Source organism: Sebastes fasciatus, chromosome 3 (genome assembly GCF_043250625.1).
Source record: "Sebastes fasciatus isolate fSebFas1 chromosome 3, fSebFas1.pri, whole genome shotgun sequence".
Taxonomy (NCBI): Eukaryota; Metazoa; Chordata; class Actinopteri; order Perciformes; family Sebastidae; genus Sebastes; species Sebastes fasciatus.
In genome coordinates, this window is record NC_133797.1 from 10,406,514 (window position 1) to 10,433,523 (window position 27,010).

Below are 27,010 nucleotides of genomic sequence, written 5' to 3' on the forward strand. Positions count from 1 at the left end.
GGAAGCCTTTTGTGCTCCTGTGTCTAATCCGTGTGTTGCTACAACTCACCCAGATGTGTCCTGCTCCTGTTCAGCCTGCACCATGTTCCGGAGACTAGCGTCGGCGAGAGCCTGAGTGAAATGAGTGTACGGCGCCATGAAGCAGTAGTGGTAGAGGCCCGGTCGCAGGTTGGACGAGCCGAGACGGAGGGCCTTGCCCTGGGAACGGCTGGGTCCGCTCAGGATGCCCTCGCACTGGGAGGCCAGGTTGGTGCCAAACAGGGTCTTCAACAGCTGAAGAAAGAGAAGTCTTAAGTTACTAAAGAAAAAAAAACAAATAGTTTGGAGTCCATATTTGTTTAGATGTGGTGCATTTTCAAAGTCTTTCCTAAATAAACTGGCTTTTAGTCCCTGGAACTACTTTTCAAGGAACTAAAAGGTTCCTTCAGCCACTGTCGTCTGCGTTTCTACTGTAATCTAAAGACCTGCGAAGATTAAGTAAATTAGTCAGTAATTACTGAAGGGGACATAAACAACTGTTTACTGAGATCAGTCAGACTGGCTGTGCTTAATGCAAATAAAATTGTATCTTTAACAATGATCCGTTTTGTTTTTTTTAAGAAATATTTATTATGAAATAAATTCTGTGCAAACTATATTCACCGTTATGTAATGCAGAGTATTACATCATCCTTCATCATGCTTCTCTAACAGCTGGGGAATAGGTTGTGTCTCAAAAGGCACAGGTGTGTGCGTGTATAAAGATGTATGGAACCATCGCACAGGGAAACCAACGCCTTTACAGTCCCTGTCGGCAGGATCCAGCCTCACTCTGCGTGGAGTCACACCGGTTGCAGCACACCGCTCAGTGCTGGAACCATAAAGACTGCCACACACACAAACGTGACAATACAAAAAACTACATCTACAATAAGAGACATACACAACACAGATTACTGACCTGTTGCACACAAACAGTAGACATGGTTGGTTCTCTGGAGAAGCAGGACTTGAGGTAGCCCAAGATTTCCTCCACACACTGACAGAGAATATGGTACATCATTTTATTCATTTGAGTTCAGTCAAATGTGAAAAAGAGTGGTGATACGTTGGCTTATATGAATGAAACAAATTAACTTAATTTGCTTCGAAACACTTTAACAATGTCTGGTTTCCAATAGAGCTGATGTCATATCTTTACCTTGCTGATGTCATGTAGTGTGGCCAGCTCCAGGAGCTGAGACAGAACATCTAGCGTGGAACGCAGGAAACCTCCAAACTTCTCCTGGCTACTGTGGAGGTCCAGCGTCACCTAGGAGATAACAAACACAGTTAACACCACCATCAACCACCATTAAGGACAGGGCTACTCAACTATATTGTTCAGAGGGCCACATTTACCCACTTGACCTCTCTCTTGCCTTATGAATCAACACCTTTTTTTCTTTTGCTAATTTTTGTTTATTTGGTAGCATTATTGATATACACTCCAGATATTACATGTATTTTCTGCTCTGTCTTGTTTGTCAGTGCGCTGTGTCCTCTTTTCTCGCCGCAACCGTCATCAGTTATGAATTTGTTTTTCTTCAGGTTTAAATCCTATTTATTTGTAAATTCTGGCCCGATCGATGACCCGGAGTTGGTCCGCCAGTTGCAAGTTGAATATTATATATAAAAATGGATGCATGTTCTGACCTTGTAGTTGGCGTGTGTAGCTTTGAGGACATCATAGAGCTTGAGGTAGGGCGGCAGGTGATAGAAGTTGCCGAAGGTGGTAGATTTGTTCACGGCAATTGACCCAGTGCCGTCTGCTGGCCTGCCTGCTCACAAAAAGCACAACATCAAGCTTATTTAAATATTCAGACACCTCAGAGAGATTATCTGTACCTGTGCTAGTGCATGGTCAGGTGTGCACGTACCTGTGTTGACCTCATTGCTTTTCTTTGGGCTCATAGGGGCAGCACTGGGCTCAACAACATCCTTCTCCTTGCCCTTTCTCCGGATGGGACTGAGGGAGGGGGTGTTGCTCAGGGAGGGGAGGGTGGCCTAAAAGGATGGAGCAGAGTACAAAAAGTCAACTCAGTACAATGGCCTTCCTGTGGATGGAACTTGTAGTCAAGAAGCAGATAAGTGTAACTTACAAATAATCTATTTGACCCAATTAAACCAAACACAAAGACTGTATGAACCTTAACCGCTGGTCCGGGTGGTATGTCGTCCAGCACATGGGCACAGATGTTGAGGATCTTCAGTAGGTGAGAGAAGAGCTGCTCCACCATGGCCACCAGGGAGCGCTCCGACAGCCCTGCCCAGGGCTCCTCCATCTTATTTGGGCCTGCGCTGGTGTTCGTGCTACCGCTGCTGCCTTCTTCCTCTCCAGACCAAGGGTTGCGCATGCATTTAGGAGCCACAGCTGGGAACATCATTAAAAAAAACGTGTTAGTCAATAACATGTTGCTGCTTTTGCCTCAGGGGTTTTGTTTGCGAGATTGGTGGCATGTCTGCAAATGCAGTATAATTTCAATCTACATGACCAGGATGTTCAGGTAAAATTTGTATGTATATATTACACACCAGCAAGCAGATTGCCAGAAAGCAAAAGTGCATCCTGGTGTGACGAGAGATCCAGTGGAAACCAGGCGGAGGAGAGTAAGGAGAGGACCATGTTGGCCATTCCTACTGTCAGAGTCCTTCGCTCAGTGTCTGGTGCAGATGTGGAGGTGGTTGAAGAGGCCGGAGCGCTACTGGGCTGTGACACGCTGCAGAACGGAGAGGCGAAGACAGAAGATAATCAGGTGTGGACAGAAAAAATAGGAAATGAAATGAAGAGAAAGAGTAATGTGTTGTCAGAATGCAGAATAAGCAACTAGGATGTCATTAAAGCAGTGGTAGGCAGTATATTTCTGGCATCATTGGGCAAAGATTTCATAATAACCTTTCAGCGTATTGTAATTCAAGTGTTCTAAGAGGAAACTACACTTCTGCACCTCTGCTTGGCTCTGTTTTCAGGCTTTAAAAAAAATCTAGCCTGTGACGGGAGACTTTGGTCATTTCAGACTTCAGATTTCATGACTTTGGTCATTTCAGAGAGAGAGCGTTCCTATTGGTTGCAGATGCAGATGCGCGTGCACGTCCCAGGAAAAGTTGCTATTCCATTATTGGCAACAACAGTCGACACTGCAAAGCAATCCCAAAAAATAAGACAGACTTATCAAAAAGAGGGTCAATATCGGCGACGCGTTTCAGAGATGGAGAGAAAATGTTGCCGATACTGTAGCTAGCGAAAGCCTCAAATCACAGTATGTCATCTCAAAGGGCTTTACAGCACCTTTCTTTGTGAGGGGTAAAGTCCCTGCAGGAGTAATTACTGAAGGGGACATAACCAACTGTTTACTGAGATCAGTCAGACTGGCTGTGCTTAATGCAAATAAAATTATATCTTTAACAATGATCTGTTTTTTGGAGGGGGGGGGGGGGGGGGGGTTTAAGAAATATTTATTATGAAATAAATTCTGTGCAAGCTATTCACTGTTATGAAATGCAAAGTATTACATCATCCTTCTTCATCATGCTTCTCTAACAGTTGGGGAATATGTTGTGTCTCAAAAGGCACAGGTGTGCGTGCGTATAAAGATGTATGGAACCATCGCTCAGGGAAACCAACGCCTTTACAGCCCCTGTCGTTCGGATCCAGCCTCACTCTGTGTGGAGTCACACCGGTTGCAGCACACCGCTCAGTGCTGGAACCATAAAGACTGCCACACACACACAATAAATGTGACAATACAAAAAAAAAAAAAAAAATATACAATCCGTGAGATGGAGAGAAAATGTTGCCGATACTGTAGCTAGCTAAAGCCTCGAATCACAGTATGTCATCTCAAAGGGCTTTACAGGCCCACCAGTTTGCAAAGAAAACAGGACGGCAATTCTCATAGAATTGCCGCTATATAACGGGATCAGGATCCCGATGATGATTGGGATGATGTTTTAAATGAATGACGAGTACTGGATACTGTATAAAGTGTGTGCACATGTCCCCGCTCGTCTGGTGGGAGGGGTTTAGGACAGAGAGGAGAGCTGCAGGATGAGGGCTCCATTTCCAAATTCTGGCATTTGTTTTGCCTTTTTTCCCCAGAAAACTGCCTATCCTGTGGTACCACTTGAAATACAATATGCTGAAGGGTTATTATGGAATTTTTGCCGAATAACGCCAAACATGAACCGCCTCCCCTAGCTTTAAATGTACAGATAAAAAGGATGACAAACCTGAGGGCCCTGCCCCTGCTGCGGTTGAGACTAGAGCGGGAAGAAAAGCTGCTACTGGAGCTAACATAGCCGCAGTGCCAGCCTGTACTCCAAGTGCACACTGGAAAATTTGAAGCCAGGAGACACAAGGCCTCACAGCAGCCAAACTGCAGAGAAACAGACAAAGGAAGGGTATTTAAACATGTTGTCATGAAAACAAAAAACACACACCAGAAAGGTTTCATATAGCGAGCAAAAAGAAAAGTTAAAGCGTCAATGTATGTTTGAAAGCTCACAGTCAGGGCTTTGGAGGACGAGGAGGTGAAAGCGTGGGAGACGGCAGTAACCACTCTGGACAAATTGTTCTCGATTGTGACATCAGACACATTGTTGGACAAGTTGTAGCCTCTGTACGTCCTGGCAGACAGAGAAAAGAGCAGAGTTGAGAAGTGACCAATGATCTTGAGAATTATTTCTAAGCAGTAGGATGGCATTGAGAGCCTAGGAGGTGTGACACCAAAGTAGTGTGTCTCTGTGTTCACATACCTTGTGATTGTACTAACTGTGAACATTGAGGGGGGTTGTGTCTCATGCATCAGCAGCTGCAGGTAGACTGAACTCTGGTCCCGAGCAATAGCCACCACTGGGTCCACTTGACCCTGGTCACAGTCATAGAACATCCTGGAAACCAGCCTGGTAGAGGGAGAGAGAGGCACAGAGACATGTGGGAAGGATTAGAGGAGAAGGAGAAGGGAGACATTGGAAGGAAAAAAACACTTTTAATAACTTGTACCAAATTGTCAAGTATACAATAGGGCTGTGTATTGGCAAGAATATTACGATATGATACAGGGGTTTTACGCCCCACCCTTGGGCAGCCCTATTGGGGCGAACAGCACTCCAACACTGACCCAAACCAAACACAGAAGACACCTTTAAAACTCTCAAATCCATAGGATTTATTAACAAGGAAATATGGAAAAGACAAAATATCAAGTCCTAAACTGAGAGGCAGCAAAACCAGCAGTCCCCACACCAGAAGCCTCTCCCTTCTGCTGCTGGCACAGGAGCTTTTAAGCACTTCCTTCCCAACCTCATTGAGCAAATGCAGCACACCTGGGGAACCTCGTTGAGGAGTGTAACACACCTGGGCAGAGCTACTGGAGAGGGAAAAGCTAAGAAAAAACTGTCATAGTATAAAGACACACCACCATGTGTATAAAATCTGATTAAAAAAATGTGAAATGGCTACTATGGGGACTAACTATGGGAACCTAACATCATCAAACATGAATGCAATTAGACTCATTGGCTCCACGAGAGTCACAGCTTTACAGTGATACCTAATTTATGTAATTCCAAGACTGTTTAGGGACTCCAGTATGCAGAAATATTCAAATACACCATTTTAGAATAGGCAAAAATAACACATTTATACTGCATTAAAAAAACTGCATGTTCTTTGCCCCAAACTGCATGAGATTATCATAAAGTGGGCATGTCTGTAAAGGGGAGACTCGTAGGTAGCCATAGAACCCATTTTCATTTTCATATCTTGAGGTCAGAGGTCAAGGGACCCCTTTGAAAATCACCAAACCAGTTTTTCCCTAACCAAAAGTTTTTGGAGCAAACTTTGGAGCGTTATTTAGCCTCCTTCCCGACAAGCAAGTATGACATTGTTGGTGCCAATGGATTCTAGTTTCATATGATACAAGGACCTTCACTCTAAGTTTAAAACTAAGCCTGCTACAACCTCCCAAAGACAGAATAGCGGCCGGTCCGCCGTCAGATTTTTAAGAGGTTAATTAAAAATTGATAGAGTTTTTTGAGAATCGATACAAAACATAATATCACTCACGTGAATCGATATTTTCTTACACCCCTAGTTTACAAGATATGTATATATACAATACAGTATATGAGAAGAGATAGTATACCTGCTGACAGCAGAGGCTGCCACGTGCCGGACTCTGGGGTCGTCATCTCCCAACAGACGGATGACCACATCATTCAGGACTCTTTCCTGCAGCCGCAGCCGCTAGATAGAGAGTGATGGAGACGAATTAGGGACCACAGTCTCAGCAACTCAAGTTGAAAACTTTTAAGAGACACCCTGCATGTGTTTGTGTCTAAAAATATACTACAGGGAAGGTAGAATGGAGAACTTACCCCAGTGTAGTGATGATCCCCTTTGTGTAAAGTCTCCGTTTTCCTCTCCAGGAAATTAACTAACCTAAAATAGTAAAGAGTGAATATCTTTAGTAGGCAATCACAGGTAATACATTAAAAAGAAGATCAAAATTGATCCTACCGAAAGTCCATCTCAGCCAGGGTCTCCAAGAGCTCAGTGCGAACAAGCCAATAGGAGGAGTCCCTCAGAGCAAGAAGGTTTATCATCAGCTGCAAGCCGAGCTCACTCAGGGTACTGCTGCACACAGTCATGATGCAGTGCTGAAACACACATATAAAAAAGGTCAGACTCAAACTCACACACACGCAGAGCACACTTACTTACTCACACACTCGTACAGATAGGTCTTACCCTCACTGCAGAGCAAGCCATCTTGCAGGTGACGGAGGATTCATCTTTCAAAGTCTTCTGGAGCAAAGGCACCAAGTCCACCAGGGACAGAGGGTTACCTGGAGAGCAGCAGGACGTACAGGTGAGAGAGAACCAATAAATACTATCAGCACCAAGACAAAACACGCCTGTACAAATAACGCCCCACACACACACCAACCTGTTGCACTCTGCACACTGGCCAGCCAGGTGTGTATGTTGTAGCGTGTTTTGGTGAGCGCGGCTTGTATGATGGCTGCACAGAGGATGGCTGTGGCCCCTCTGATCTGGGGGTCCCCATGTTCAATGAGGCCCAGCATGTCACTGATATACTGCTGCTCTGCAAGGGGACAGAGAAAGAGAGCGGGGTCAAAATCTGTCCACAGACAGAAACTCAAAACTGCCTCTGGGGTAGTCGCCGCTACAGTAGGTGTCTCCAGGACGACATTTTGCCATGATGACTCACACATAAACTCATGAGGTGAAAACAATACCAGCGTCGCTGTCACAGCTGGTAATGATGGTTGTATTCCATTTAGCTGCTTTAGTTTCAGGGTCCTGGCATTGTGCATGCTGGCTCACTGTTATTGCTAACTGGGACACCGTTAATGTTATTAGTACTACTATGACAAGTCAAAATGTATGCTGTGAAAAAGGCCCATTGTGCTCCATAAAAAACAGTGGAAACTACACCTTATTCAAGTGAATGTGGAAGGCCACAGATAAACAAGCCAACTATTTCAATATAGATACTGTATCCACACTTACAATGAGCATTAGTAAGCAAAACCAACGGTCTGCAATTTACAATACAATACAATTTTACCTGCAACAATTCACCAAAAGTCTAAAATATTGCCATTTGCTGAAAACTGAATTTGAAGTGCATTTGTATTTTGCTCGTGTTTTTCATTAAGAGAGGTTATCCAAAAGTCCAGCTACACTCAGTCCTTCAAGCTTCAAACTTCAGAATTGTTGCTTAATGTTTAATCATATATTCGTATCATGACAAATTCTTAATATTATTATCTCTCTCAGTGTACTTACACAGAATATAAATAACAGCGAGAAACAAAGACAACAAAGCTGGACAGGTAAAGGTGAGGTGTATATATAAATATTATATAAATATGTATAAAAAGCACAGCACGTGGAAACACCTGTGTGGGTGTGCAGGGCCTTTAGATATGTGAATTATTTTCCTTGTGAAAACTGTATGATGTTGTTCTAGTAGATTACTAATAAAACCCTTTGACTCAGAGAGGATCTGAGGGATTGTTGTTGCAATATTAGTTTTATCCATAAATCCCCAATAGAGGCCTTTTGTTAAAACAGACCTGTTCATAAATAGGATTGTCTGTAATTTTTTATGCCCCTACCTTCGACTGGAACGCCGTCCAGCGGCTCCAGGTAGAGGGAATTAAAGAAGGCTTCAGGATGCAGCGCTGCTGCCGCCCCGACACAGCTGACCGCCAGAGCCTTCACGCTCACTCGCACCTCCTTGTCAGGGGTCAGACCTGGAAAAACACAGCACAGTAAAGACTTATATACACACACAATGTCAAATAAAACATGAAGGGAAAGCCAGATACACAACTAAAAACATTGTGTTGAGGTTGTGTCTCTAAATATTGTTCATTGTTTAAAAAGTGATAACATAAGAGGTTTTCTATCATAGTCATGTCAATCAAATTAATCAATAAGTAGCCAGCCGAGGAGTTATGCTAATGAACATCTGCAGCTTCATTTATTTATTAAAGGGCGGGGCCATTATTTTTGATTTTTTGTTTTCTTTATCATGCTGTGGCTTTACACTGGTGTTCCTTGTGTATTAATATCCACACATTCAAACTTTGGTCAGAGTACGTATGTTTTGGTGTCAAAATGCTATTTTCCCAAGCTCTTCTAAAGACTTTTTCCCACGTGGCCTGACGTAGGTTTCTGCATGATGACACCGTTACATGTACAGTATATATACATCCTTATAGTCAGTGTATTAACGTTACGTACAGTAACTTAGATGGCGGTCGACATGCTCCGAGTTTGGAGAAGCAGACAGGAATACCGGCGCGGAAGCTAAGCAATGTTCTGCTGTGTGGACGCCACGTTAGTTCAGAACCGAAAGTCACAGAATAACACAAACAAACATAACTGATTGATGCAGCGGTAGACCAGCAACTTTTAGGTGGCTAAAACACGTTTTTCTGCTGCTCCTGTCCACAGCCGCTTTACCTCGCTGTCAGATAGCCTGTTTCAAAAAGTTACTGAGGCCGTTATATCGCGGTCTTCAAGACCAGACAAGACTCAATTCAGTCATTTTACCCTGCACAACGCAGGAGTATACATACAACCCCACTTTAAAAAATCTGAACCTTAGCACAACTAACTCTGACTCAGCTAGTGCTAGTGTTCACATTATTGATTAGCTTCATGAGTAGCTTACTTTGGAAACCTACATCACTGCTTTTTGCAACGGCTGAGTGGGCGTTTCCATTTGAAAAAAGTGGGACAGAACACAGATGGACCCGCCCTTTAAGGCTTTCATTATAGCCACGTATTGCAGTTGCTCCAACTTGAGTATCTCAAAAACGGACTAGTGTCATTGGTACTTTCATTAGTAGGCAAACATGATGGGATTTATTTAAAAACACACCTGTGGCATATTTTGAGCAGTTTTGTTAACACTCACCATTTTTTTCTCCTGTCAGTAGGAAGGAAGCAGCAAGAAGCCGTACACAGTGCACCAGCGGCTCCACCGCCTGGTCTGTATAATGTCCAATTGGACCCTTTATCCGCGATGGCTAAGAAGCAGACGATCCAGAGTTAGAGACAGACGCATAATCCTTTTGCTTTATTTACCTTCCGGTGAGAAAAACTGGCATGGATGTTTTACACGTGTGGTGTGTCTTTACCTTGTTGTCAGGTTCGGGTTCAGCAGGTTCGTCCTTTGGTATGAAGCGGTCCACACTGCTGTCTGAACCCTGTCGGTTGTGACCTCGGCCTTCGAAGAGATGAGGCTTGCTCAGAGCTGCACACAAGCACACATAGAGACATTATGCATAATTTAAAAAAGTAGGGTGTCAATCAATTAAAATATTGAATCGCATGGTTGTCCATAGTTAATTGCAAATTAATTGCACATTTTTTATCTGTTCAAAATGTACCTTAAAGCTTAAAAAAAATGCTCATATCATAACGTGGCAAACTGCAGACCAACAGGCAACAACAGCTGTCAGTGTGTCAGTGTGCTGACTTGACTATGACTTGCCCCAAACTGCATGTGATTATCATAAAGTGGGCATGTCTGTAAAGGGGAGACTCGTGGGTACCCATAGAACCCATTTTTATTCACATATCTTGAAGTCAGAGGTCAAGGGACCCCTTTGAAAATGGCAATGCCACTTTTCCCTCGCCAAAATTTAGCATTAGCAAGTTTGGAGCATTTTTTAGCCTCCTTCATGAAAATCAAGTACGCCATGGTTGGTACCAATGGATTGGTTTTTCTAGTTTCATAAAATGCCAGTATCGTCACTCTAGCTTTAAAACTGAGCCTGCTACAACCTAAAAATCACAAGTTGCATTAATGCGTTAAAGAAATTAGTGGCAATAAAATAAGCAGAACCTGTTTTCAGTGAAAACCAGTACTTCTGTGTCTGTGTGTGCACAATTGCGTTCACAAACATACCCAGTGCTGACTGCAGGAATGGTTCTTGGGGCTCTTCTTGGGAGGAAGGCGCTGCTCCTTCATCTTCTTCATCCTGTAACGTCCCGATCTGCATCCCAGAGTACTGGCTCTCACTGCCGTCCAGCACCTTATGCACAGACACACAGAGCTCAACTTACATTACAGAAACACCAAATGCAACTACTTTTGAAACACAACCGCATGCAAAGGATACCTAAATAGTTCAGACTCATTCATTATCGAGTTAGATTTGCTGGATTGAGGACAGAGACACACAGCATAACAAACGACGACTAAAAGTGCAAGTCAAACAAACGGTTCCTTTTCAAAGCTCGACTGGATCATGCTCGGGTCGCTTCATTTACAGCAAATCAACGACACACACAGGAAGAAGCACAGGCTTGAGAACTCTGTAATTGTGGTTACCACAATCCACCAGAGGAAGAGCAAGCTTTTGATCCAAACTACTCCACCTTGGAATTAATTCCTCTTACATCAAGAAAGCGAGTATTATTTACTACATAGCCTACACGAGGTACACACATGACATTTTACAGAGAACTAGTTTATCCTAGCAAGATGTATAAAGTAACCCAAAAATATGATTTTTCCAGGTTTGGCCTTCGCTGGAACAAAAGCCTGTCACAGTCTCTCGAAAAGGTAGAGGGTACCAAATCTGAAGGAGAACAATTAAAAGGAACAGATGGCTTTCATGCTTCTACTTTCAACTCTTCACTGCAAGCCACCAACATAGGATGTCGGGGTTGCTTGTTTTTACAGAGGTCTTTCAAAAGAATCTAACTTTTTTGGAAGGGGGAATCACTGGAAACGAGGAGGAGGACAAGAAGGGGCATAATGTATAGTCAATGACAACAAGAAAGGGGAAAGTAGCAATAAGCAGGGCAAAATCTGTGCATGGGTTGTGACGAACGAAAGGAGAAAGAAAGAATGGAGAAAGCCACAAGTTTCCAGACAAGCAAGCCCCTCCCACTCCGTTCAAAATGTCCAATTGGCTGACCTTGTCACTAGTGCTAGAGGAGGAGGAGGTGGCATAGAAGGAGGAAGAGGAGGAGAAAGAGAAAGAAGAAGACGAAGAGGAAGCAGTGTAGATAGAAGAGTCGCTGTCTGTGGCATCGGGACCCTCGGTGGAAGTTGGCGAGGGAGGGGACGGCTCATTCACCCGCGGCAATGGAGTGCGCGACTGCGACGGAGCGGGGAGAAGGATAAAGGAGAGGGGGCAAGACCATAGAGGTAGAATTGTTAGACTGGACAATCTCACACCAAAATGTCTCTGAAGGGGAGCAGCGAAACCCAAATGATTGAACCAAGTGTGTGATATCACATCTTAGCCTACGTATTAAAATATGGTATACACACCATAAAAAGATGTGAAAGATGACCATACTAGTGGTTTGCATGTTCCGCTACTTACTTATTGACCAGTTCCCAAATCTTTTAGACGGCATGGTACAGCGGTCCTGTAGGAAAAGGCCTTTAAACCCTAAGACCGGCGATCCCGACCAACTGTACTGTGTTTCAGAGGCTGTAGCAGGTTCAGTTTTAGAGCTAGAGTGAAGGTGGATATATCATATTAAACTAGAAAACCTAAGGAATTCAGTGGTAATGTAATGCTAGCTTGTTGGGAAGGAGGCTAAATAATGCTCTAAGTAAGGCTAAATTTTGGGGGGGGGGAAACTGGCATGGCCATTTTCAAAGTGGTCCCTTGGCTTCTCACCTCAAGATATGTGAATGAAAATGGATACTCTGGGTACCCACGAGTCTCCCCTTTACAGACATGCCCACTTTATGATAATCACATGCAGTTTGGGGCAAAAACCATGCAGTTTTATGCATGCAGTGCAAATGTGTTTTTTTCACCTATTTGTTTTTGAATATTTCTGCATACTTGGGTCCCTAAACAGTCTTGAATTACATAAATTGGGTATCACTGGACAGCTGAGTCTCTTGTGGATCCAATTAGCCAAATTGAATTCATGTGTGATGATGTTAGTCCCCATAGGAGCCATTTCATATAGCAAGACCATTTTTTAAACTTGACCTTGCTGTATAAAATGACCTGTGGTGACCTCTAGGATAATCACAGCCTCATGAAACTTTACAGCCAAAAACTAGAGACCTAGAGCATTCAGAGGATGGATGGCTTTCCTAGGTAGATTGACAATAAGAAGTGCTCTCCATCTAATCGCCGAAAAAGGAAATTCTTGCAGAAATCTCCAAATGTCAAAAGTTTTTGATACCAAATCACAGCATGGCTTTTTCTATGGTGTTCCTCTAGGTCTTGGTGTCTTAATGTGGTATTTCAGAGAGGTTTTTGATCATTTTTATACATTTTCAAGTGGTAAAAAATGGTTAAATTTAGCATCAAATCTGTGTAACAAATGGTATCAACCCACAAACTGCTGCAACAAGTTATGAGACATAATAGAGCATGGGGATGACCATCATATTCTTCTATCATCATGTTCCAAGCCCTCATACACTATTTATTTTTAACTAATTAATTAATTAATTAATTAATTCATGTTTATTTCTAATTTATGACTAGAACAAATTGACACACAGTGCTGAGCTGCATCTCAAATTAATCTTCAGGTTCTCAGCTTTCAGATGATGTACACCACTTCTATGTGACATCTACTGCTGACCTGCTATCTCCCCCTAAAGACCCCCTGCACCCCCCTAAAAAAGACAAAAACGGGTCTATTATGAGTCTCAGAGACAAGACTAGCATCCTATCTCTTTGATTGGAGAACTTTTCTACAGCATACTGCTGCCACAAACTGTTGCTTATAATACTGTACAGCATGAACTGAAGCTAGTGACTGTCTGTAAGGTAGGATATCAACTGAAAGAATTATTCTACGATTTGGGAAATGGTTTACGTCATTTCAAGTATATGCAAAACCACTGATACGGCCCTTTAGTCCGTAAAAAATGTGAGGAATTCATATTTTGTCCATTCTAGAAATCCAAACTCTATGAAGTGTAGCAGCATCATTCATAAAGCGGGATCTATGCCATTAGGGACATTAGGGTTCATAGTTAATTATAGCATTGCATGGTAATTAAGTCTTTCAGTGTCTACGGAAGCACACTGTCCTCTGTATTTCACAAACATTAAAGCACTGTATGTTCAAGCTGTATTCTACAACAAAATTAAATCTCACTCGCATGCCCACGTAGTCACACTGACCAGTTCTGCTACATCCGAAGGGGTGACAGCAGAGTCTGGTCCCTCCGTGGTGGTCTGGGAGGAGTCGCTGGGTGGAAGAGAGCGATCGTTAGTGCCTAGCAGAGTCCCGCCTTCTCCTAAGGGCCCTCCCTCCATCTCTGGTGTGGTGTAGTCAGCCGTCTCTGGAGTGATGTTGGCCCCGCCGCTGGAGCTCCGACTCAGCATTTCCTCCTCGTTGTCGTTGGGCGACTCGGGAGTGTCTGATGCGGATGTCCCGCCTCCGCCGCCACCCTGCTCTGAAGAGGCACTGAGGTCCACAGAGTCGCCAGGCTGCAGGGTATGCTGGGAGGAGCGCGGTTGCTCGGTGATGATGTCCGCCTGGGCTGCGGGGGAGCCGTCTGCACCAACGACTGACGCTGAATGAAAGACACACACAAAGCCCATTTTCTTTTACTGCATGGGGCTTCACCGTCGAGTTTGAAGAGTGAAGCTGCCAAATTGTTTACATTTTACATCCTGGTGGGTGCATCTCACCTGTGAAGGCACCGGTGGTGACTTCTGTTCTCTCAGCGTCATCCTCCAACCCATCCTCCTCCCCAGAGAGCATTTTACCTGGAAACAACAGGTCTAGTGTCAACATAGCATCAGCATCAGAGACTAAAACCTGGGTCGTGCAAATTTACTTTTAACTGAGTGCATAAAAAAACAGACTCTGTCTCATGTTTTCTTGAATATGTATTAGGGTTGTCAATAGATTAAAATATTTAATTGCGATTAATCGCATGATTGTACATTTCTGCACATTTTTTTCTCTGTTCAAAATGTACCTTGAAGGGAGATTTGTTAAGTATTTAATACTCTTATCAACATGGGAGTGGACAAATATGCTTTCTTTATGCAAATGTATGTATTTATTTATTATTAGAAATCAATAACCAACACAAAACAATGACAAATATTGTCCAGAAACCCTCACAGGTACTGCATTTAGCATAAAACATATGCTCAAATCATAACATGGCAAACTGCAGCCCAACAGGCAACAACAGCTGTCAGTGTGTCAGTGTGCTGACTTGACTATGACTTGCCCCAAACTGCATGTGATTATCATAAAGTGGGCATGTCTGTAAAGGAGAGACTCGTGGGTACCCATAGAACCCATTTTCATTCACATATCTTGAGGTCAGAGGTCAAGGGACCCATTTGAAAATGGCCATTCCAGTTTTTGTACTTTAGCATAAGTTTGGAGTGTTATTTAGCCTCTTTCCCAAGAAGGAGGTATGACATGGTTGGTAGCAATGGATTCCTTTTTGGTTTTTCTAGTTCCATATGATGCCAGTGTCTCCACTCGAGCTATAAAACTGAGCCTGCTACAACAAAAAAATTGCAAGTTGCATTAATGCGTTAAAGAAATTAGTGGCGTTAAAACAAATTTGCGTTAGCGCGTTATTATCCCTAATATGTATACATTAAAAAGTAAATATTGTGCATAATTGACAATATACCCAGACTTTAGAGGAGAATCAACCACCATAGATGACTCAGTCTGAGGTGAGTTTTCCCAAACCCTGATCAGTTAGAGGTGAGCAGAGGAGATAAATAGACTAGTCACCTCTCTGTTTCCTGAGAAGGAGTGGACTGCAGGAAGACCCTCCCCCCGCTGCAAATGGCAGGAAACAGGAAGTAGAGACAGGTAGGCGAGGAAGAGAAAAGCAGCAAAAGCTCAGAAGGACTCATAGGAAACGGAACAATTATTCACAGATGACAGGGACAGAGTTGGCAAGCAAAGAAAAAGGCCGCGAACACAGACCAAAGCAGAAACCAGAGTAGAGCAACAACACAGTTTGGTCGACTAATTACCTGCAAGTCAGTAAGGGTTAATGAATTAAAAGCTACCTGAAGCAGATACATTGGCGTCCCGAGTGCCAGGCGACTATGTAAAACACTGTAGAGCCCACATTACATTGTACAAAAGCTTTATGAAGACAATCCCAACTGATTACCAATGAGCTCGAGGATGCTCCCGGAGCGTGCGCGGCTCTCGGTGTCCTGGCGGAACACGGTGCCGTGGGGAATGCTGCCTGCGGTGATGAGCATGTGCAGAAGCTCTGGCGGGGGAGTCCTGAACATCTGCTGCAGGAGCTCCAGCGCCGCAGTGACCACGTTGTGATCCCAGTGCTGTGTGTAGTGTAAGGTCAGCTCGTACACCTTCAGACACACACATACATGAAATTTAGCCAAAACTCTACAATTAACATACAAACCACTGGTATCCACACAACGCCCCTCCTCTCTCTACCTGTAGCAGTTGTTCAGGTGTTGGCTGTACATCAGCCTCCTTCCTCATGACTCCAAAGCTTCCTTTGAGGCTGGTGGTGTTGACTTGCTGTTGCAGCTGAGGCATCAGGTAGCGAAGGGTTAACAGCACCCCCAGAATTAGGTGGCTGGGGTGCTCCTCATCCACTGGAACTAGCAGACCTAGAAAAGGACAGAAGGTCAGGTTGTGTGTTTACTTGTCCTATCCGTATATCTGTTTGACGGCAAGGTAAACCAGTGAAAATATTCTAACTATAGCGTACACTTAAACTGATATTGATTTTTTTTAGGTGAGCCTTTCTTTTAAGTGGCTAAAATAAGTTTTGCTGCGGCCCCGTCCACAGCAGTACATCGCTTTGCTCCCGTCCGGTAACTCCTGTCTGTTTCTCCAAACTGGGGACGTGCCGACCGTCATCTACTGTAGGTAATACACTGACTATGTACAAGTACCTCATACAACCCCACTTCAAAACACCCGGACTATCCCTTTAAGTCAGAGTATGTGTGTGAATGTGGCCCTACCCAGCAGCACATTGAGGAGCCAGGTGTAGAAGTAGCTGGTGCGTCTGGAGTGTTGGCACACGTTGACGGCTGAGCTGGCTGCTGTCCGTCTGATGGTGGGGGAGCTGGACTTCAGGTTGGCTACGAATGACTTCAGCAGCACCTGGGACAAAAATGGTTTGACTACAATGACAACAAGCTGTTGCAAGATGTGCACATTTCCCTGCATAAGTGGTGTCAAATTATTATTATTTTTTTGTCTGTAATTTTTGTTTAAAAATGATAGATTTTTGACAGTGCTGGAAGGGAGCAAGCCTTCAAAATTAAATGTTTATGGAACCAAGATGGGAAATATAATATTCTGACTGACTTTCAGGTCAACTCAAGCTTATTTTTGATTGGCGGGAGAAGAGAAGAAACAGGAGAGGAAACACCAAATTCCCAAAGACAATAGATGAAGCAAAACAATTATTTAAAATAAAAAATGATCTGAGTCCAAATTCAATTTCCATACTAAACAGTTTCAATGTTTCTGCTTCGTGTGGATACCTTGATCTCGCCATCATTGGCGAAGTGTCCCAAGGCGGACATGATCTTGGGCATTGCTGCAGCCAGAGTCTCCTGTACTGTCTCCTCCTGCCGCTTGGTGATTCGGGAGAGGCATGGCAGCAGGTTGACCAGGTAGGGTCTGGACCACAAGAGATGGAGGGAGGGAGAAGAATGCAAACAGAACAAAGTAGTAAAAAAAAAAAACATGGATAGATGGCTTTCCTAGGTAGATTGACAATAAGGGGTTTCTGAGCAGTTTCCAGAACAGAAGAGCTTGCCATTCAATCGCCAAAAACTGCAATTCTTGCAGACATCTCCAGATGTCAAACGTTTTTTAAACCAAATCACAGCAAGACTTTTTTCTATGGTGTTGCTCAAGGTCCTGGTGTCTGAATGTGGTATTTTGGAGGGATTTTCGATAATTTTTATCAATTCTTGAATGGTAAAAGAATTGTTAAATTTAGCACCAAATCTGTGTAACAAATGGTATCAACCTAAAAATTGCTGCAATAACTTATGAGACATAATGTAATGTACTTCTATCATAATGTTGCTAAACCCTTATACACTTTCACAATTTATTTTCTGACTAGAACAACTTGACACACACTGCTGAGCTGCATCTCAAATTAATCTTCAGGTTCCCAGCTTTTAGATGATGTACATCACTTCTATGTGACATCTACTGTTGAACTGCTAGCTCCCCCTAAAGACCTCCTGTACCCCCCTTTAAAAAGACAAAATGGATCTATGTGGGTCTCTAAGGGTCAACTAACTACTGATTTTAAGATCGTAAGTTTACAATCTACACCAAAATGTGCTGTCCTGGGATTTCCCCCTCTGAGTTTGGCATAATTTAATTTAAATATGGTTGTCATCATGTGAATGAAGTAGAACGCCATTTTCAGGCATTGTGTTTGTATATACCTGCATTTCTGTGGCCTGATGAGGTGAGCAAGCTCAGCGAACCTCCACAAAGCTGCCCTCAGACTCCGAGAGGCACCGTTCTACAGAGATACACAAACACCCATTGACATCAACGCTTCAGGCATTTTAACTTTCATACTTTACATGAAACACAATGTCAAATCTGTGAGAATAACACTGTTGTATAAAAAAACGACAAACAACACAGATACATATCTCATACCTTTTTAATTTCTTTGTACAGCTCCAGCTGCAGTCTAGGCAGGTTGGAGTCCATCAGCGCCTGGAAATAAACATAAAAAATGATGATCATCCTGGGCAACATGGCTGATTCAACAATAAAAACTGACAACCAAAATACTTTTAAATGGATTGATAATCAATGAATAACTTAATTTGTCCCTAATGGGGCAACTGGATAGGGTGATAACACATCTGATCACATCATTCAAATCAAGTTCATTATTCAGTAATTGCACCATATCCTCAGTGAGTACCAAGTGAAAATTAACTGACGATCAACGTTATTGTCCCATCATTGAAGAAACAATGAAGGACAATGTTGAAAAGAGGAGAAAGGGGAGTAGTACTGGATCCTGCTCACTTTGATGATTTTGTTCAGGCACTCATCGGCTACCATACGGACATCTGATTCGCTGTCATCGCTGCAGAGCAGGAACATCTCCATGGCGATTCCCAGCAGTTTCTGAAACTCTGGAGACGTTCTGCTCCCAGGACCATAGAGAAGAACAATGAGGCAAATGTCATTACGCACATACATACTCAGCTTTCGACAGACATTGTCTGTACATGTCAATAACATTATTCTGAACTGTTCACACATTAAACACTCAACACCCACACAAGTGACGTTCTTCCATTCAGCTGTATTTCAGTCAAAAGCTTTTCATAGGCGGTTTCCAAGCTCCTGCCTTTCCCTCCCCCACACACAACCTCGCACACACACACACACACACACAGATTAGTCCCGTAGTAGCTAGGTAGTTTATCAGATTTAATGAGAATAATGAGACATTATGGAGAATTATTGACGATTATGGTCATGACTAGTTCTGAACTACCCGGAGCTGAGCATCACTGCTGTGATTGAAGCAGTATTAGTGCCTAAAAAAACACTGGCCCTGGAGTGTACCAACTTTATATTTTGCCAATAATACATAATAAAGATAAAAGTAGCCTATAATAAGAGCTTACTGTGCTTTATATGACATAACAAACATCTACGATCTTTGAACACTAATAGCTAAAGCTACATTTTCTCACATTTTTAAGAGCAAGCATTTGGAAGTAATCATGGGTTTCAAATCTTCCACATTTCTGTGACACCGGTTCGCAGCAGAGATCAATCTGGTTCACCTGAATAATAACGAATCGTCCACTGGGGACCATTAATATATATGGCAAAGTAACCTGACTAGTAATTAAGATAGCTTGATGTGGATCATAATAAATGCAGCAGATCAGGCTATTCAGGCAAAATATGCATCATTCCAATTATAAACAAATAAAATATGGCAACCATTCTGGTATGCTTTGCAAAAGAAACCTGGTGCCTACTGTCCAGCCCAGGCAGAAAAAGTATATATATAACCAACCTTAAGTGGTAAAATTCCATGCCCGCTTAATGCAACCCAACACAAACTGGCAACTACTGTATTAGTCTTAGGTTATTGTTATCACACATAGGCCTACTGTTAAATGTAAATTGATGGGGCAAAAAAAGGTTCAATCAGCAAGGCCTACCTCAGAGACTGAGCCACAATGTTTTCACATATTGTCAGGCAGTGGGTGACCCTGTCCTTCTTTGTGGTGGCCTGTTCCTTTTTCCTGTGATAGAGGAAAGATGGGGAGGATGAGAAGAAGGGACAGTAAACAAGAGGCAGCAAAAAACAAAGGAAGATAGAGGCAGAGAGAGAGAAAGATTGGACAGAACAATTAGGTTCAGACGGAAAAAGCACCTCCAAGAAATTGTCGGAAGTCATTCCATCTCTATACAGGATTAAAATTTAATTTCATGCTAATAGCCAAACAGCACAATGGATGGAATACTGAATATAAGAAGTCAGTGCTACCCAACTAAACACTGCAACACTGGTCATTTCTGTAGACCATAGACTGTATATAAAGATGGATGACATGACAGCTCCCCAAAAGTGAAGCCAAAACATCTCGATCGCCCCCTGGTGGCTGGCTGCAGTATAGGTCATAAAGCCCGCCCCCTCCATGTTAGCACATTAGACATGGGTCAAACTAAAAAGTCAAAGTACACGTCAAATAAATGTTTCCCAAAGATAGTTTCTGTCGTATTAGGTAGTTCTTATCACGCTGATGTATGTTTAAGTGTTAATTTTTCTGAGAAGTTTGGTTTTAATTAGTTATGATTCTATAAAAAGGGGCTGAGACATCATGATTGACAGCTGTGATTGACAGCTGTGAGTGACAGCGGCTCTGTACAGACATCAACTCCAAATAACGTAAAAATCTCAACATGGCAGCTCCCGTATCATGGATATTTTGGCTTCCCCTCTGTACAGTCGGAGGAAATGGAGACGCGTTTTCCATCTATATATACAGTCTATGGAAAAGACAACAAGTAAAGAGATCCCCATCTGGGCATAAAAAGGAACCACAGTATACTGTACATTTCTACTCAAGTCAAATCTACGTGTTCTTTGATTAAAAGAGAGAAATGTCCATTTCAAAAGTGTCAAGCCACTTAAGTGGAAACTCACAAGACCACAATTTCACACCTATTTACTCCACATCTAATTATAAAGCAGATATCAGCAGCAGGGACAGAGCAGCATAAACCCTGCTCTGTCCCTGGGTAAAGCACATTTTCTAAAATAGCTGAGGGAGACTACATATACATTATGTTCCATCATTTACAGCTTATTTAAGGTGGCTGCTCTTTTACATTATGTCATGTGAAAACAAGTAGCGAAGTTCTCTATGGATACATAATTGATAAAAAAAAATGGTGGCCTCCTTGTATGAACCTTCTAAATAATACAACCATCATGCAAACGTAACGGTGCAAGTTGTACATATGGTAGACTCCTAAGTGATGAGTCTGCTCTACACTATATTGATCACCTGCGATCAAAGCACAGTGCATGCCACTTGCTCACGACTTTCTGTTGCACCAGAAAGAAAAGTAATCATAAGAGTGCAAAGCGGCTGCAGTTCTCAGAGACAGGCACCACAACTGCTTTGCACCGACTGCAGAAGCTCAATGCATGATTAGAGGGACTTGGCTTTCCCCCAAGCTAAGTCCTTATTGGCTCACCAAATTTAAACCTATGAGTTTCAAGATCTAATCCTATCCAGGTTAATAGCTTTCAGTCATTTCACTGACTAGAAGGTGATACTAATTTGATACATGATTAATAATAAGATTTATATTTATGACAGAAGAAAATGTCAAACAACAGTATATTACCTTAATAAATTGGTTATACTAAAGGAGGAAAAGCAACCCATTATAGTATTATTTTTTTAAGCAATCCATTATAGTTTTATCATAGAGAGTATTGCTGACAACAGGTGAAAATAGACATTTTTAGGGACCTCTGGACTGGCAGATGAACCTGATGAGTCTGCTGGTGCTGTACAAACAAAATCAGTGGAACAGATTTCCTTGAAATGATTGACTAGGCTGAATAATACGTTTGTAAAGGTGGAAAAAGTACTATAATAACTGAAGGTTCATGTGTTCCTGGAATGTTTTTGTTTTTTACTTAACAGGCAGTGACAGTGCTAGCTGTGACAGGGGAAGAGAGAGAGGATGACATGCAGGACAGAGCCACGGATAGGACTCGAACCCCCAGCTCAGGGTCTGAAATAAACTTTTTCCTCTGCCACAGTGGCAGTCCACTGAACATTTCTACCGGCCACTCAGTTTTTTTTGTCTGCCATTTCTGAAATCTACAGTAGGTAGAACACTTTAAAATTGTAAACACTGAGTCAGTGGTAACCGACCGTAGAATTATGGAATATATCAATATATCAGCTTTTTAAAAATAATATTTCTTAATATATCTGCCATGGTGGCAGGTGACCTGAAATTTTTACCTGCCACTGCCAACATTTACCCTGTATTTGGCAGGTGGCAGATGCTAATTTCATTCCCTGCCCTAGCTGCTGAGGTAAGGACTCAGCCTTGGTACAAGGGGCGCCCACTCTACCAGGTGAAACACCGGGGCACCCTACTCTACCAGCTAAAGTACCGGGGCACCCTACTCTACCAGGTAAAGTACCGGGGCACCCCACTCTACTAACCAGCATGGAGTCCGATGGACAGGCGTAGGTGACGTCAGTCCAGGAGGAGGCTGCCATGTTAATGCACCAGGTCATCGGCAGAACAGTAGTTATGATATCTCCCCTTCAATGTACAATTAACTACACAATGTTATACTCTCAAAATGTGAACGTTGCTTTTCCAAACAGGGTTCCCCCGAGATCAACTTATTAAGCAGACACTGAACCTTTTAATTGGTCCCTGGTCCCTTTAGCAGGCTAAATAACGCTCCAAACTTGTGCTAAATTTTGGTGAGGAAAAACTGGCATGGCCATTTTCAAAGGGGTCCCTTGACCTCTGACCTCCAGATATGTGAATGTAAATGGGTTCTATGGGTACCCACGAGTCTCCCCTTTACAGACATGCCCACTTTATGATAATCACATGCAGTTTTGGGGCAAGTCATAGTCAAGTCAGCACACTGACACACTGACAGCTGTTGTTGCCTGTTGGGCTGCAGTTATGTTATGATTTGAGCATATTGTTTATGCTAAATGCAGTACCTGTGAGGGTTTCTGGACAATATATGTCATTGTTTTGTGTTAATTGATTTCCAATAATAAATATATACATACATTTGCATAAAGCAGCATATTTGCCCACTCCCATGTTGATAAGAGTATTAAATACTTGTCAAATCTTCCTTTAAGGTACATTTTGAACAGATGATAATGTGTGATTGATTTGTGATTTAGCAGGTGCGTGGGCATCACTTAGCGGATACCTTCTGTGTTAGTCATCATGTCAGCTGGTCTGACCCTAAAGATGCTCCTATAGCTGACACTCACATAGAGGCAACAAAGTCCTGCTAAACATTGGTGAAATGTCTGGCAACAAGTAGCAGAGACGTTTAACTGAATAACACATTAGACTCTAGTTCGCATCTTCAAGCTGTTAAGCCCTGAGAGGCAGCAGCGTTAGCTCTCATGCTAAGCTACCTGTTATCTTGCTATAAGACAAACATCACTCACTGCCTCTGGACGAGCTCCTCTGCGGTCGGTGGTCCCTGCTGCTGCTGGAACGACTTCAGACTCTCAAAGGCCTTCATCAGTTTCTCCATGGTGGCCATTTTAGCAATCAAGCTAAGCTAGGCTAGCTAATATTTACTATGTGAGCTAACTAGCTTAGCACAGTGAGACTAGAGAGAGCGCGAGCGGTGCGTAGTGCGACGAGACGCTGCTCGTTACAGCTACCACCGGCTCTCCGTCGTCTCTGCGTGCAAGATATCTCTCTTATTGCTTCACAGTGTTGATACTAAATGAACTAAACGCTGGTGGATAATGAGCCATCTTTGATGCAGCGCTGCGTTCATCCGACAAGACACACAAGGAAGTGGCAGATGTGACAGTTGACAGAGAGGGGCGGAGCTACAACGTCAGCAGCCAATCAGACTGCGGTGTGACGTTGAGTGACGTGAGAAAGAACCAATGAGTGACTACGTTTTTTTTTTCTTTTGTTATGATTGTTGCTGTCACGAGACCGCTGTGATCCAGACTGAAACATATTAGAGCAACAGCAGTGCTGCAGCTGTGGCTCTTATTATCCGTGAGCAGAGAAACATGAGTGTGGGAGGTGTGACAGTGGGGAGGCTCGCATCATTGAACAGATAGATTGACAATAACTTGATAGATAGACAATAAATAACCTGATAGATTGACAATAACCTGATGTTTTCAGGTGGAATTTCATTCATTCATTCATTTTCACTGTGCAATATCATTTTCCACTTGTGCAATTTTGTTAATAGTCTGTTTATTGTCAATACTGTATATACTGCTCCTATTTTTATACTTCCTTCTATTTAAATGGTTCATATTTTGTTACACTTTGTTTAGCTCTTTTTTTTACTGTCTTAGCTGATGCATCTTGTTTTTTGCACTATCCCCTTTTCTGCTGTACACTGAAAATGTACCCACGCGGGACTGCGGCATTTAAAAAGGCAAATTATTTTCCCGTTTGCATTAGCATTCAAGCCCCCAGGAAGAGCCCCGAAGGTTGATCCCAATTTTCGTAGTGACCAAACCTACATCCATGGGCCAAACGACGGTTCTACAACTTCTGTGTCCGTCACGTGAGGCCACTGGGCCCAAAAAGGTGGAGGTTCAGGCTGCAGCTGTTTACAGGTGGAGGTGCAGGTTACTGGCAGAAACTGTAGATGGAGGTTTGGCCTCAGCTGTCTGCCAGAATCTGCAGGTGGAGGTGGCAGTGCAGCATGCTGGCGGAGACTGAAGGTGGAGGTTTAGGCTTCAGCTGTCTGCCGGTGGAGGTGGCGGTGCAGCATGCTGGCAGAGACTGTAGATGGAGGTTTGGCCTCAGCTGTCTGCCAGAATCCGCAGGTGGAGGTGGCAGTGCGGCATGCTGGCGGAGACTGGAGGTGGAGGTTTAGACTTCAGCTGTCTGCAGGTGGAGGTGGCAGTGCGGCATGCTGGCGGAGACTGGAGGTGGAGGTTTAGACTTCAGCTGTATGCAGGTGGAGGTGGTGGTGCGGCATGCTGGAAGAGGCTAGAGGTGGAGGTTTGGGCTGCAGCTGTCTGCAAGAACCTGCAGGTGGAGGTGGCAGTGCAGCATGCTGGAAGAGGCTGGAGGTGGAGGTTTGGGCTTTAACCTTCTGCAAGAACCTACAGGTGGAGGTGGCGGTGCAGCATGCTGGAAGAGGCTGAAGGTGGAGGTGTGCTGCAGCCCGTGCACCTGCCTACTACCTCCATATACAGCCTCTGCCATTAACCTGCACCTCCACCTGCAGATAGCTGCAGCCTGAACCTCCACCTAGAGCCATCAACCTGCACCTCCGACTCCATCTCAAGATTCTGCCAGACAACTGTAGCTCCACCTACAGTTTCTGCCAGCAACCTGCAGCAATACCACCTCCACCTGCAAATTCTGGAAGACAGCTGTAGCCCGAACCTCCACCTACATCCATCAACCTGCACCTCCACCTCCACCTGAAGATTCTTCCAGATAACTGTAGCTCCACCAACAATCTCTTCCTGCCTCCTATCCTATTGCCATGTCAAGACCTTAGCGGAACAGCAGGGACCAAAGTTACACTCGTAAATAGAAACCTTTCAGACAACATGCAAAAACATAGCTGTGTAATAATAGCGTGACTGGGTTGATAAATTAAAGCTGTCTTTCTGATTAAATTCTGTTTACACCATCTTTTTCTTCTCACAGGTATTTCCATACGTTGACTGACTGACTGTGATGCTGAACTTCATCGAACAGAAAGAGCTCTTCGTCCTCCCACTAGTCTGAACTCCAGGTAGTGTTGATCAGGCTGATGTACTATAGCAGTATGAGATATTTGGTGGTGTCTCAGTGTCTAGCCATTCATTTTCAGTCTGATCTTTGAATGCATGTTAGAAATGATCAAGCCTGTAGAAGTCATTAAGTGAAAACAGGGATGTTATACAGTATATCTGAGTAATAGAACATCTTAGAATAATATTTGAGGTGGAAAGACCTCAAATGTTAAAAAGTTTGGTTCTGTTCTGTTCTGTAAATAATCCTACAATGGACTTTGTAAGGGAGGTTTCGTGATGCATGGTATTTTAATACAACACATCTTCTTTGTGGTTTTCTCCAGACCCTGTTGGACTTCAGACGTACCATTCCAGATCTACCAGGAGCTTACATGAGGACAATTCTCTCTACAAGAGATGTGAAGGATGCGGGGACGCTCCACCTGAGACTTTAGAGCCTTACATTTCCAACTATACCCTCCCTAAAAATGACGGCCAGTTTGCTCGCTTTATTACTGTGTACGAGCCTTTGCACTGTTGCTCAATAAAGTCCATCATTCTCTGCAGTCATTAGATCAGTCATTTGTGTCCACAAGAATTAGCACAAGTACATACATACACATACAAGTAAATACATTCAGATTTGAGAGCCTAGTGAATTTTGTCATTTTGAATGCTATATTCTCTTCACACTTTTCTAATTTTTTATTTCAGTGTGCCAGCAGATACTTTTACAAACTTGTTACGTTTTGATAAGTCACCCTTTATGAAGGGTTTACAGGAAATATTTGATGCCTTAAAACATGCTCATGTATCTCTCACAGAAATGTTAGTAAGTTATTAATAAGGGGTCTTGACTTTCTCAATTTGTAATAAGCCATCAGCAAAAGTTTGTCAGTCAACTGCAAATTATAAATGTTAATACATCTTCAATAAATAATTCTTATAGTAATCAGTCAATCTTGAAGTTGTATATGTTTTATGTAATTTGATTTTGTTCCTGACGCCCTGCAACCCTTTTTCAGAAAGCAAGTGTTCAAACAGTCATCTTCCTGTCAGCTAAAATATAAAGTGCTATATAAATGTCCACATGGTGGTGCTACCTCATCAAAATTAATTTGTCCCCTTGTTCATGACCTAACATTCCACCAAATGTCATTGAGTTCTGTTCTGTTGGTTTTGAGATGTCCTGGGAACAAACAAACCGGACCAAATAGCCTACATGTACTTTATTTGGCTGTGTGTGACAAAATCATTACTGAGTGTGTTGTTTATTTTTGTCTTAATACAATGTGTTCAGTTTACGGAGAGCAACTTTGTGTGTCTCTTTGATTGTATTTGCATCTGACTGTGTGACTTAATGACAGCTGCCATCAGGCCTAACACAGGGGGCAGACGGATGGCTTTGGATGGAAAATATATCATTTTGTTACACCGATAATATTTCCGAGAAAAGAAAATCAAAAACAGGTGTAAGGTGACCCACAGG

The 27,010-nt window shown here is 43.0% G+C and overlaps 1 protein-coding gene, 1 long non-coding RNA gene and 2 other non-coding genes across 13 annotated transcripts in view; 1 reads left to right on the top strand and 3 right to left on the bottom strand.

Annotated features, from left to right (window-relative positions):
- Positions 1 to 23,599, bottom strand: part of htt (huntingtin) — a 49,404-nt gene extending 25,805 nt beyond the window's left edge. For 4 of the 9 annotated variants that reach the window (XM_074628829.1, XM_074628823.1, XM_074628828.1 and 1 more), the window contains exons 1-31: positions 23,251 to 23,599; positions 19,723 to 19,806; positions 18,563 to 18,695; positions 18,182 to 18,241; positions 17,959 to 18,038; positions 17,032 to 17,170; positions 16,504 to 16,645; positions 15,965 to 16,143; positions 15,669 to 15,873; positions 15,278 to 15,325; positions 14,200 to 14,277; positions 13,687 to 14,081; positions 10,473 to 10,599; positions 9,700 to 9,815; positions 9,477 to 9,588; positions 8,167 to 8,304; positions 6,969 to 7,127; positions 6,770 to 6,867; positions 6,539 to 6,678; positions 6,397 to 6,460; positions 6,165 to 6,265; positions 4,774 to 4,920; positions 4,524 to 4,644; positions 4,249 to 4,394; positions 2,554 to 2,738; positions 2,169 to 2,392; positions 1,899 to 2,025; positions 1,675 to 1,799; positions 1,181 to 1,291; positions 941 to 1,018; positions 50 to 273 (exon numbers count right to left, since the gene is read on the bottom strand). In XM_074628829.1, the coding sequence (XP_074484930.1) occupies positions 50 to 273; positions 941 to 1,018; positions 1,181 to 1,291; positions 1,675 to 1,799; positions 1,899 to 2,025; positions 2,169 to 2,392; positions 2,554 to 2,738; positions 4,249 to 4,394; positions 4,524 to 4,644; positions 4,774 to 4,920; positions 6,165 to 6,265; positions 6,397 to 6,460; positions 6,539 to 6,678; positions 6,770 to 6,867; positions 6,969 to 7,127; positions 8,167 to 8,304; positions 9,477 to 9,588; positions 9,700 to 9,815; positions 10,473 to 10,599; positions 13,687 to 14,081; positions 14,200 to 14,277; positions 15,278 to 15,325; positions 15,669 to 15,873; positions 15,965 to 16,143; positions 16,504 to 16,645; positions 17,032 to 17,170; positions 17,959 to 18,038; positions 18,182 to 18,241; positions 18,563 to 18,695; positions 19,723 to 19,806; positions 23,251 to 23,348 (4,184 nt within the window). In that variant the 5' untranslated portion in view covers positions 23,349 to 23,599. The remainder of the gene's footprint in view (positions 1 to 49; positions 274 to 940; positions 1,019 to 1,180; positions 1,292 to 1,674; positions 1,800 to 1,898; positions 2,026 to 2,168; positions 2,393 to 2,553; positions 2,739 to 4,248; positions 4,395 to 4,523; positions 4,645 to 4,773; positions 4,921 to 6,164; positions 6,266 to 6,396; positions 6,461 to 6,538; positions 6,679 to 6,769; positions 6,868 to 6,968; positions 7,128 to 8,166; positions 8,305 to 9,476; positions 9,589 to 9,699; positions 9,816 to 10,472; positions 10,600 to 13,686; positions 14,082 to 14,199; positions 14,278 to 15,277; positions 15,326 to 15,668; positions 15,874 to 15,964; positions 16,144 to 16,503; positions 16,646 to 17,031; positions 17,171 to 17,958; positions 18,039 to 18,181; positions 18,242 to 18,562; positions 18,696 to 19,722; positions 19,807 to 23,250) is intronic. The other 5 variants (XM_074628830.1, XM_074628824.1, XM_074628831.1 and 2 more) reach the window with 3 other exon arrangements.
- LOC141765464 (small Cajal body-specific RNA 14) lies at positions 743 to 872 on the bottom strand. The gene has a single exon (XR_012593513.1).
- LOC141765465 (small Cajal body-specific RNA 14) lies at positions 3,612 to 3,741 on the bottom strand. Its single transcript, XR_012593514.1, has one exon.
- On the top strand, positions 23,539 to 26,810 carry LOC141763966 (uncharacterized). 2 transcript variants are annotated; one of them, XR_012593207.1, is made up of 3 exons: positions 23,539 to 23,675; positions 25,454 to 25,541; positions 25,866 to 26,810. It is a non-coding gene; the product is annotated as an uncharacterized LOC141763966 (long non-coding RNA). The 2 variants fall into 2 exon arrangements; XR_012593206.1 differs by lacking the exon at positions 23,539 to 23,675 and adding an exon at positions 23,948 to 24,373.
- Positions 26,811 to 27,010: the final 200 nt, after the last annotated feature.